The sequence below is a fragment of the Mytilus trossulus genome, chromosome 4, assembly GCF_036588685.1.
Source record: "Mytilus trossulus isolate FHL-02 chromosome 4, PNRI_Mtr1.1.1.hap1, whole genome shotgun sequence".
In the NCBI taxonomy this organism is placed as follows: domain Eukaryota; kingdom Metazoa; phylum Mollusca; class Bivalvia; order Mytilida; family Mytilidae; genus Mytilus; species Mytilus trossulus.
In genome coordinates this window covers 33,549,148-33,562,258 of record NC_086376.1, presented here as the reverse complement: position 1 = coordinate 33,562,258, position 13,111 = coordinate 33,549,148, and the positions used below count along the sequence as shown (strand labels likewise).

General features: G+C 30.8%; 2 protein-coding genes across 2 annotated transcripts in view; both read left to right on the top strand.

The window, feature by feature from the left end:
- Positions 1 to 665, top strand: part of LOC134715156 (uncharacterized) — a 35,086-nt gene extending 34,421 nt beyond the window's left edge. The window contains exon 6 of the mRNA XM_063577118.1: positions 364 to 665. Within this exon, the coding sequence (XP_063433188.1) occupies positions 364 to 554 (191 nt within the window). The 3' untranslated portion in view covers positions 555 to 665. The remainder of the gene's footprint in view (positions 1 to 363) is intronic.
- A 4,548-nt stretch (positions 666 to 5,213) lies between these two features.
- LOC134716563 (uncharacterized) lies at positions 5,214 to 12,270 on the top strand. Its single transcript, XM_063579574.1, has 5 exons — positions 5,214 to 5,286; positions 8,291 to 8,529; positions 8,933 to 9,077; positions 10,724 to 10,897; positions 11,753 to 12,270. The coding sequence occupies exons 1-5, from the start codon at positions 5,214 to 5,216 to the stop codon at positions 11,920 to 11,922; spliced, it is 801 nt and encodes a 266-aa protein (XP_063435644.1). The 3' UTR covers positions 11,923 to 12,270.
- Positions 12,271 to 13,111: the final 841 nt, after the last annotated feature.

Sequence of the window (13,111 nt, the reverse complement as noted above, 5' to 3'; positions counted from 1 at the left end):
TCCTTACCCTTTCCTTGCTGAAATAAGTGACATATATTTATCATTATGGGTAACAGTTTAAGGTGATACCAAACACCTTGACTAAAATTAGTTTTGCTCGTTTAATTTTCATAAAATGTTGACGAAATATTTACCTTAACCTTTAAAGAAAAATATAAAAATTTCCAAAAATTTGAACCAACCACTTTATCAGAAAAATTTTGTTTGTTATATAGCAGTTAGACAAACACCAATTTTGATCATTGAGAAGCTTCATATTTCCTTAACAAAACAACGTGATTAAAACGTTTAGCTGATTTTTACAGAGATATCTCTCTGTAGTGTTAGGTACTACCTTAATTGAAGATGAGTGTTATATTTCAGGATTCGACAATCCTGGATATCCAACTTGTCCAGCGTCGCCTCCTCCGTATAGCCCTCCCTCAAATACTGGTAATCCTGCTCCACAACAAGGCTACTCCAACCATCAACAGTATCCACAACAACCGCCTCCATATCCACAAGATACCGTAGGCAAGCCTCAGTTTCCAGCAGGAGGACCAACAAAATACTGATACATTTGTCATTTTAAATTATTTTTGAGTCAATAAACTCATCATAGATACCAAGATTAAATTTTATATTTACGCCAGATGCGCGTTTCGTCTACAAAAAACTCATCAGTGACGCTCAAAAGAATGACAATAAGTTGCCCACTTTTTGAAAAGATTGGTTGTATTGATGGTACAAACCTGGTTATTACAGAATTGAAATATCCATCCTGAACTATTTGTTATACTGATTTGTATTTTGTTAATAAACCTTTATTATACCTAACCTTGGTAAATTCTGTTTTTGCATTCACTGTTCTTGTTCGTGTGCATTATCCACGAGTAGAAATCTTATTAATACAAATGTTTTATGAATATTGTTAATTGCTTTTATTGCTGATCATGTACTGATTTTGGCCATAACGGGTACTCTATTGAAAATAAAACATATTTCAAATATTTTTAATTGGGGCTTTTTTTTATTTGTTATGACAAATGTATAGTTACTTTACCTGAAACCACTTGTAATGCAAACGGAAAGGTGCTAGGAAATAGACAATGCAACGCGTTAACCGTATCTTATGAAACTAATTTGCGTCAATTATGTATATTTTCAAGGCCTGCATTTTATGAAAGAAAAGAAAAGTTTGATCTACCTCATATTTTGTCTTCATACCATATAATCAATACGTATCTGCCAAAACATATGTCGATCATATATTGTTATTTTGTGTTAAATCCATGTTTGCTTAATTCAGCTGTTACAAATTATTTTTTGTTACAAGTAATCATGGCAATAATACTTTAAAAAGAAGATGTGGTATGATTGCCAATAAGACAACTATCCACAAAAGACCAAAATTACACAGACATTAACAATTTAGGTCACCATACAACCTTCAACAATGAGCAAAGCCCATACCGCATAGTCAGCTATAAAAGGCTCCAAAAGGCAATGTAAAACAATTCAAACGAATAAACTAACGGCCTTATTTATGTAAAAATATGAACAATTACACAACCATATTTCTTATTTAAATTATTCTTTTAAAAAGTATGAGGCGCTGAAATGAATTATTTGATAACATTGTTTCAAGCTTCACCAATAACTAAAGTTGGTCGTATTTTCTACCCTCTATTATCATTACTGCTTCACTGAAATTAATCAGAATCCCATGAGTATCACTTGTCCTTCAAGAGAAAAAACATTTAAAAGATCCCCTTTCAATATTTCTTATGTTAAATATTTTTAACATTATTTCATAATTGCTCATATCAGCAGTATATCTCTCAAATACTCCACGAAATCTTCTTCCTAGAGTTCTATTCTAAACATTTTTTATACCAAGAATAAATTGGGGAGTTTAAATTACTGTGAGATTACATATTATCAGGCAGGCGTAAACTAACCATGGTTTAATAGAAGTGAAAACAATAAATCTTCCTATCCTCGTGCATAGATAATACGAATCGTCAAATTTCTCCTTGCTTTACGCGAGTGTTCCTCTCTTTAAACGAAAGGCAAGTTGAAAGAATTTGTCAATATTTGTATCCCAATGCAGAATGACAAACATATACAATGAATATAGAACAGCCATCTCCCCAATAAATCATTAACATTAAAATTGACCATCCTTACTTATCATATAAAAAAACGTGTTTTTAACATCCTCAGTTCTAACACAGACTCAGAACAATCTACGTCTGTGACATCGAGAAGCTTCGCATGGAAACCGTATAAGCAACGTCATCGTCTACCACCCATGAAATAAAACAATTACAGAAACCAAAGTATTGCCACTAATGATAAAAAATAACTGCTTCAAATATGGTCGTAATTAAGCTTGACAACCCAAAAAACTCTGTTTAATGTAGTGTTTACCACATTATAAAAGACTGGCACAATTTCAAATGAACTATCATATTAGTGACCAGTCAGCTAGGAATAATAAAGCTGGAAGTTGCCAAGGGGTCATTCAAAATTCACAAAAATTCACACTAAAACTAATGACATTGCAAAAAAACAGTCACAAAACATTATGTAGATAATTGGTTACAGTTTTATAACTTTTTTCAATTATCCACCAACCCCATCATTCACCAAAAAAACAGAGAACAATAATTATAAAACTGGTTGCTATGATAAACATAGATTTCCCATTGAAATAAACAAAACAAAAAACAACGAAATTTCCGCGTGATAATTTCACTCCATTGACATCATACAACCATAGACGTTTTTAAGACGTCGATAACGTCGGATCAAAACGAATTATGAATGCGTAGGAAATGAAACATTTTGACGCGAGTTTTGTCTAAATAATATTAAGCAGTGGACTCGGATGAATAAAGTCGGAAGGCCAAATTTAAAACAAAATAGAATAGCATTAAAACCAAAAATTCTAAAAAGTTTAAACTACGGCTAAGGCAATCTAATGTCCGAGAACAAAACAAAACTTTGTATTTTGAGTAATTCAATATTGTATAAACAGTTATTAACATCAGTGATATGTCATGTCTTTACACAAAAGTCCAGACTACTTGGCTAATGATACCCTAGGGAACAAACCATTAGCAGTGACACCGACCCATGAATTGTAACGTAAAAGTCAGATTCTGTCTGCATAAAATAAATGACAGTCATAAAATCTCATTTTTATATCGGATTTGTTTTATAGAAAACCCATGTGTTACGCTTGGAAGACACGTTTTCTTATGGGAATGCAATTCCCACAGAACTTACGATCTTGATCTTTTAAGCCTAAAGACTCTAGAGATTCTCAACCAACAAAGAAAGAAGCTGGTAACAAGCTTAATATCACGGTCCGTTAAGTAGATGAATTACCTTCACGTCATAATTCAAAGTTTGTTAATTGCATATGTTCAAGTGAAATTGAAATATATAATTCCAAAAATTCAGGTAAGTCTGATTCGTATCTTATCTAGTTTTGGTGGGGTTCGTGTTGTTTATTCTTTGGTTTTCTATGTTGTGTCATGTATACTATTGTTTGTATGTTTGTCTTTTTCATTTTTAGCCATGGCGTTGTCAGTTTGTTTTAGGTTTATGAGTTTGACTGTCCCTTTGGTATCTTTCGTCCCTCTTTTTTAACTTACATCTTGAAATTAACAATGAGGGATGGTTAAGAACTAAACTGTTAACAAAAAAGAGAATATGTCAATTTCCACCCTTGTGAACTTTCCTTTTGTTTAGCAAGATGCCCGCATGACCAGCATATAGGATATATATCCCCAAGTTGAGATGATATTTCGTGTTTTGTTGTGTTTCTTATAATGATTCCATTTATAGAGGATTGCAGGAAGGAAGTTATTACATCGAGTTTCCAAATGATAAATCGAAGTCATTCGAACACCGTCATAGCTTACTAGTAATTGATAGTTATGGGATGAATTTATTTCAAACTACCAATGATATGTTACAGTTGTTGTTCCTATAAATCCATCTAGTTTTCTTCGATTGAGATATTACCGAATTCTACTTATTATATTATTTTCTATTTGCAACCAGAAACGTGACGAAGCAGAAAGTGCTTAAATATCCTTCATGATGAACTAAAATGAACACCCAGTTTTAGTTGAATTTGTATTACAATAATTAGTACTGTCATTTTATTGTTGTTTAGTGGTTTGTTCTTTTCGCCATGTGGTTATTTATTTTACGTAACAGGTGCTAAATAATTTCCACTTGATAAAATCTCTCTTTTTGTCTGTCTATCAGTTCAATAACCTTTAAATAACATGTTACATGCGAAATTAGAAAACACAAGTGGGTTATTTTATCTGTTACAAAATGATAGAATATCGTATTGAAGAAACATGGCCATTTCTATGATCATAACTATGACTTGGTGAAATCAGCAAACTAGGACATCATGAAATAACAACTAAAAACCTATGACGAACACCTTTGTATACTTTTCAGACATCATAAGATATTGAGACATAACCATATGATCATGATCGAGATAATGTTGATAGTGTTATCAAAAACAAATATGACATGAACCTATGTCAAACGCTTGATACATTCTGATATATTTTTGTATGCTGGTATGTTTAATTCTTTGTAAATGTTTATGAATTTGAAACATATTTACATGTTAATTTATAATAAATTTTCTTGATATCATGTGAAAACTATGTGCATAAATGTATTTCAATTTGAAATTTTGATTTCTTAATACGACCACGGTATTTGTTTCTTGTTATATTTTCTCCATAACATATTATAATAACTTTACAATTTATTTCTTATCATTGCAAATGAAATGTACAATTACTGTGTATCGTCCTGAATATGAATGAAAAATTTGCCACTGGACGTTAAGCAACCAACAATCACTCAATAGCAGTGTATATTAAAAAAGTTTGGTTTTGGAATCACTCTATTCTTTTAAATAAACCTTGTACGTATTGTTATGACAAGATCACCTACAAAACATCAGAATTACTTTAATTGCTTTACGCCTATGTAATTCATTACATTTTTGTTTAGAGTAAATCAAATTACATTTCATCCACTCATATATTTATCACGAAAGTCATGTTAAATGTTTTCGAATGTAATACGTAATTTGAAAACATTGAAACGATTGACGGCTTCATGGGTTCCAGAATAATCTCTTTATTTTCCTTTTTTTTTTTAATAGAATCCATTTTTGAATAATGAAAGTAGTTTTGACTTTAGTAGCCATGTTTGCTCTATGTGAGTTTGTCGCAGCATGGTTCGACTATAGTGGTAAGTTGATTAAGAAGTTTATTCATACTTAAGACATGTTCTCTCTAGGGCATTTTAAGGTTGACAACAGATTAAGACATGACTTTCTCTTGTTTTGTTTTGCCATTTATAGTTTTTCGGATTGAAGTTTATTCTACTTAGTCCCTTTTTATTTATATTGTATAGTATTTTAGATCTATCTCACATACTTAGTATACATAATCCACAAATACAACGAATGACTAAAATTTGTCTCCGTATTGAAGAAAGTTTCTGTATTTACTTAGAATTGTAATTCATCTATACAAATAACCCAGAAAACATATTACAATTTATCAGTTGAATTCAAGAATAATGCAGTGTTTTTATTTTAATATTATTATTATTATCGTTATAATAATAACAATTATTATAATTATTATTATTATTATTATTATTATTATTACTATCATTATTATTATTATTATTATTATTATTATTATTATTATTATTATTATTATTATTATTATTATTATTATTATTATTATTATTATTATTATTATTATAAATATCAAAGTAAATTTTTCGAAAAACTAAGGATTTTCTTATCCCAGGCATAGATTACCTTAGCCGTATTTGGCATAACTTTTTGGAATTTTGGATCCTCAATGCTCTTCAACTTTTTACTCGTTTGGCTTTATAAATATTTTGATATGAGCGTCACTGATGAGTCTTATGTAGACGAAACGCGCGTCTGGTGTACTAAATAACAATCCTGGTACCTTTGATAACTATAAGCATGACTTAATGGTGCTACTAACCGATATATGTGCATTGTATTGTCAAAAACAGCCCATATTTATGTAGCAGAAGCATTTTTCTGTCCAATAAATAACTATAAGTTTACATTTTAACAATGTTGTAAAACTGCTATATTTTGGGGCCAAAAGAAGTCTTTCTTGACCTTCTCCTTTCCTGTTTACAAAACTTTGAATATTTCGAAATCTAAGCATTTTCTTATCTCAGGCATAGATTACTTTAGCCATATTAGGCACATCGTTTTTGGAATTTTGGATCGTCAATGCTCTTCAACTTCGTATATATCAAATTAAGTCCTGTAATCCATGATGAGTTTATTTGTACTTGTTTGGCATTATATATATTTTGATATGAGCGTCACTAATGAGTCCTATGTAGACGAAACGCGCGCCTGGCGTACTAAATTATAATCCTGGTACCCATGATAACTAATTAAAGCCATAAGAAACCTCAAATTAAAAAAAAATATGCATAATTTATGTTTTTCATATCTAAATGGATAGTTTTCATTATACAACTTATGTACATATACTTTTTCTGAGGAAAATTCTTTAATTTTTCCACATTTAGAAGAAGTTAACTTATTTTTAATTGCTTGCTTCCAGGAAGCAATTCGTCGACATATTTTCCGTATGCATATTGACCCGAGCGTAAGCCTCCTCGTAAATAACCGGTGATCGCAATTCGCATGGATCTGTCATTGAAATAAACAAATATCTGATTATACATGTTAAACACGTACTCAGTACCCATGCTTTTTGTATTGTTTACTAAAAGGTGACAATCGGTAACACTCGGCTTTAATACAAGGCATTTACTGAGCAGCCATATTTGTTAAATCATAACAAACAGAGACCAAAAAAAATATGATTATATGATATATTTGCGAAAATAATGATAAAATCGTGCACAGAGGGTTAAGTTTATGATATATACCTGCATTGGTTCAAGAATTGGATAAACATTATTTTTCACCACTCTCTCGTTTCATATGACTTTAAATATTATCATCTTATATTTCATAAATCATTTTGCATAAAGAGATTTTTTTTATATTAAAAACTTGTTTTCACCCTCAAACGCACTCACATTTACAGTGAACCTTATAACTTTATTGAAGTATCTCCAAAATATCTACATCAACAATATTTCGAATGTAAAAAAAAGCAGAGATGGTAATTTCTTATCTGCATTTTTTTTCTTTACAAATAAATACGTTTGAAAACGTCCAAACAAAATCGTCCAGAAAGAGAGCCAATAGATAACAAAAAAAAGGACATGCAACTCATCAGTAAAACTTTTGCAAAATGCTAATAGTTTCAAGACACTAACCCGCTGTCAATTTAAGGTAGATCACAAGTATATATTTTTTGCGACAGAATTCAGATTTTTTTTATAATTTGCCAAAATGAAGATTTAACTATGCTCTTTTCAAAAATTTAATAAAAAGTATGGGCCACCGTGCTATTTTTCAAGCTATGAGTCGGTGAAAATTGCCAAAAATTGGTTAGTTTGTTCATGAAAATACACATTAGTGTGCATGAAAACAATTCTATGAGATAGAATTTTAGAATAACTTGTGAGAAGAAAGGTTTTATAATATGTTTTAATGTAATGATTGGTCTGTTTCTGTGTGTGTTGCGTTTCGGTGTTGTGTCGTTGTTCTCCTCTTATATTTAATGTGTTTTGCTCGGTTTTGGTTTGTTACCCCGATTTTGTTTTTTGTCCATGGATTTATGAGTTTTGAACAGCGGTATACTACTGTTGCCTTTATTTAAAAAAAAGAAAAAGAAAACATGGTGTCACCGAACTTGTTTTCTTGCTACAATTAAAAATAAATCCCTATAAGCCCAGTATTAATGTTGTACTAAAAGAGTTATCTCCCCTTAAATGGGACATTTGAAAAAAATGATTGTAAAACAAAAACAAAATGATATTTGTTAGAATATTTGGTATAATACGATTAATTAAAAAAAATTCTTTAAATGGAAAAACAGTCTAACCATTGAATTGCAAATCTGTCTCCAAATTTGCAGATTTAGACGCAAATAACTAGACCGATTATGTACTGTGAATCCAAGATGGCGGTATACCATGAATCTACCTTAAACAAGAATAATAAAAACGAGTTTTAGACAAAGAGAAATTTTGAAGCTTATTCTTTTTTATGTCTAAAATTCTGTAATTAAATTATATATAAAAATTATTATTATATGTTATATTTTAGTTCACTTTGGTGATTGTTTTACCATTAATGATGTGACTGATGACCACTCATACCAATTATCTTGGAGCGGTTATGATCACTTTAGAGGTTGTAAAGTTTCTTTCCATGGTTTTGATTCGGAAAACCCTTTAGACAGTTATAAAATATGCATAAAGGCAACAAACTGGAATATAGTTAATTCCGGAGTTAGTTTAAAGTATTACAGCGGAGGGTTTTCCACCTCTACATTTATCGAAAAGGTATGTTTAGAATTTTAGAATAAAGACATTCGGTATGAATGACAATCAGACAAATCTACTTCAAAATAGTCAAATGACATTGGTTTAAGCAACGATAGGATACTACACGATGCTTATATTGAATGCTAGAATTCATTTTGTTTTCTCAGTTAAAACAGCAAAATTATATGAAATACTAAAAAATGAAATATTTTAAGTTAAAACTTTCAATTATCATTTTGCAAAAGAAGACTGTGAAACAAATACATTTATCCATCTCGAAAATCTATAAAATATGTTTATCTAAAATAAAGTTTTCAAATTTTTATCGTGATACTTGCTTTGGTTATATAGATTTATATATGATACTTTGAAATAGGCTGGTAGGAGATTTGAAAAAATATCCAAACTTAATCTGTTTCAGACATACTCCAGAAATTATGGTGATCCAACATACAAATGGTGTGCAGACCCAGACGACTATGTAGATATAATGCTAACGACTTCTTCGTCTAGTTCATTTCAAGGGCAGATAACCTTGGAAGTTACAGCTGTAAAGACGTACTCTTGTAAGTTTTTTATTGACAAAAGATTGGATGCAACAGTAGTTAATCGATGTTAAAGTGTCATAATATATGTAGAAGGTAAAAAAACATGTTACAATAGAGGAAATGAAGGTTATTTGGAATGAAACATCAAATAAAAGTTCAATGTTTTCGTATGACTTGTCTGATGGCGAGTCATACTATTGATTATCATTTTCATGCTACATGAAACACCCAGATCAGTTGATAACTATCTTTTCTACTCTAGTTTCAGGTAGCACAATGCAAAGATTTTTTTACTTCCAATCACTAACCTTTGAAATGCTGTAACTTTCTTATGAATGCATAGAAAATAATAAAAGAGGTATATATAGATAGATAAAAGATTAATCTTTTAAATGAATGCAATATTTTTATTATGCAATCATTATGTAATCAATTATCATGTAATAAGCGGCAAAATCTGGGTAAGTTCACTCGAATGAATTTAGCTCTATCATCTCTTTAACTATACAGAAAATTTTAACGAAATCTTAATCAAGACATCATGGGCTTCAAAAGGGTGTCTCAGATTGTCTCTATGGTGTTCCATTCTCTCATAAATCTCTAATTAGTGTAAACATCCTAACCACATAAAAGAGGATAATGTTTAATTAGGTGTAAAAATAGTTCTGTACATTCTATCTGAAATCTGAGACACCTTTTTGTAGATAATGGTCATAGGAACAACATATAATAAAATCAACCCTCTAGGGATACGTATGCAGAAGCTAATTCCATTTGAAAGTGGAAATTTGGTGAAAAAATATTTTAGACACCGTTAACATTATAATTGGTTATATAAATGTTGAAAAATACTAATATTGCATTAATTTGAAAGAGTAATCTGTTAGCTATCCAAAAACTACCACTTTTATAAAGTTACAGCATTTTAAAACTTGGGAGTTGGAGTTATAAAATCTTTGTATTGTGCTACCTCAAATTCAGTTACTTCCATCTTTAAGTTATTGATTACTTGATAAGGTGGTTGATTGATTGATGTTAAACAGCAGAAAAAGGCGCATTACACATAAATCATTGTTTGCGTTTTAATCATACACGTGCCAATGCAGATAAATAGACTAAACGTCTTCTTCTCACAAAAAAAAAAACAAATGCAGATCACATCAAACTATGAGGCACGGTATGATGAGAAAGACACAAATATAAAAAGTCCAAAATGAACCGGATCTAACCAACTTTAATTTATCACAAGACCACCAAAATTAAGAAATAAAGACTATTCAGAAGGCAACGACGACAAACTGAATGAAATACAACGGTCTGATTGGTTACAATATTTTAAATGAAAAACAAATATATAGTTTTTTTTGTTTCATTGATTTTTTTTCATTTCATCAAAGTGCGTCCTTAGATTTATTTTAAAAGAAACTACGATTTTGTATTCATCAGGTAAATTTCATCAATGATTGGATTTTATCATCCATTGAAGATCTATTTTGTTCACATATTGAAGAAATTAAACACAGTTAGCTTCCACATTTCCTGGCTTTATGCGTTATCTGAAGGTACCAAACTTATCAAATGTTCTTTTTAACATTTTTAAGCAAAAATGGTAAAAATAAAAATAACTTAATAAAGAGTTCCATTGTTATTATCTCTCCCAATAGATTACAACTATGGAGGAACAGTTGGTGGCGCTGTCGGAGGAGTTTTTGTCCTTGTTGCTGTATGTATTATCATTGGAATTGCCTGTAGAAGGCGTTCATATGTGAGAAAAACAACATCATATGGAGCTCCTGCTACCTCTGTTATTGCACAATCTGGTTCTCAATACCAGGGAGGTATGCAACTTTATTGTTAACTTTATTGTAGGGAACTTATACCACTGTCCCAGGTTAGGGGGAGATATTTGATTTCACTGGCATGTTTAACCCCGCCATATTATTTATGTATGTGCCTGTCCCAAAGCAGGAGCTTGTGATTCAGTTGTTGTCGTTTGTTTATGTGTTACATATTTCTTTTTCTTTTTTTTTCTTTTTATATAAATAAGGCCGTTAGTTTTCTCGTTTGAGTTGTTTTACATTTTCATTTCGGGGCCTTTTATAGCTGACTATGCAGTATGGGCTTTTCTCATTGTTGAAAACCGTACGGTGACCTATAGTTGTTTATTTCTTGGTCATTTTGGTCTCTTGTAGAGGTTGGTCTCATTGGCAATCATACCACATCTTCTTTTTTTATATTGATGATAATAAGGTTTGCACAGCATTTTTTTTCATTCAATATTTTTCAGGTTTTTTAAAATTGCCAAATGAAAGTGTTTTTTCTTATTGTCATAGCATGACGAGAAACCTCTCGAGATATCAAAACAAAAAATATAAATTTTAAAATTCGTTCTCTAAACAATATATTTTCAATTCCATCGTTATTTACTGTCGGCGGTTTATGCATACTCGTTAATCGATTGCCCAATTTCAAATCAATTTAAAAAAAATTTGAATGGGAGTTTTTATTCACCATATTTTATTATTTATAAGCGCATACTCGTGTTAAACATAAAACAACAATATCATACCACATGCCATTCATATCATTTTCAAACGAAAGTTATAGTTCCTACAGCTTGTGTAATACGTATATATCTAAATAAAACATATGTACCTCTTCATTAATAATAATCAGTCGCTATGATATTCTAGGATACAGTAATCCGGGATACCCACCAGGTCATGCAGCCCATCCTGCCTATTACCCTTCTTCTAATACTGGTTACACGGATCCAAAACAGAGCTACCAGAATTCGACGCACTATCCAACAAGTGGACAACAACCACCTCCGTATGCGGTAGCGGGACAACCAGATACATAATACATGACTTGATTATTTTGGATGACATACTATTGTGAATTCAAAGTTTTTCTATATAAATATTCGAATATATCAAATTGAATTTGATTTGATTCTAATAAAAATTCAAGTAACTTTACATCTCATAAGGATATATACAAATCTAATACTTGTATTGATACTGAAAAAATATGTCTATGATATTGTTCTGAAATGGTACAAATAAACTCATAATAGACACCAGGACTAAAACAAGATACTCGAATAAGAGAACTTTAATTATGGATTGACATTACCTGATGATATTATGGGATTACAGATACAATATTTTATATCAATAGTTTAACCTTTAAAATGCATATGTAGTTGCGCTTTGTTCTCATACTTATACACCAATGTTCAGGATCATCAAATATATTGCCATTATAAATATACTGAATGTCACATTCGGATTTTTTTCTGTATAAAAACTCATCAAAGGTATTTTTACATAGTTCTAGCAAAAATCCAACGTCTAATTAACTTTTCTCCAGTATTAAATGCGTATGTCTTATATCATCCATGATCAATACAAGATTTTTTATTTGGACAATGTAAATTTCAGAAAACGCATGGTTGTGCAATATTATTATCTGATTTTAGCAGATAACACAAAGACAATATCGTCAGCCGTATTCTGCACAGCTATTCGTCTGGCTTTTTGGGTTTTGGAGTGGGTTTTTTCTTTAGTTTTTTTTTCAATGCTCTTCAACTTTGTTTTTTTTGTTGGCATTGCAATTGTGTTGTAAGAAGTATGTTAAGGAAACACGTGTCTGTTGTATCAAATCATTAGTCATGTATCTTTGACGATATTTTACAACTTGATCGAATCCCTTTTAACGGAATTCTCTTTTTTGTAAATTTACTGAAAAGGTGTGTTATTTTACGACACATTACGGTGTAACTTTCCTCAGGCTTAACCAGCCTTGGGCGTATTTGGTTTGCTTTATTCTCTGACTTTGTGTTTTATTTTCCCTTTCAGATATTTTGATTCGAGTGCCACTGTGTGCGTAATTTATTTATGGAATAACTGTTTCACAAATGATATCGGATATGTTCCTTACGTCGTACTACAATCCCCTTCCCTTTCATGAATGTGACCTACCGAATTAGACTATTTACCTGATTTGTAATCACATAAGCAACACGACGGGTGCCACATGTGGAGCAG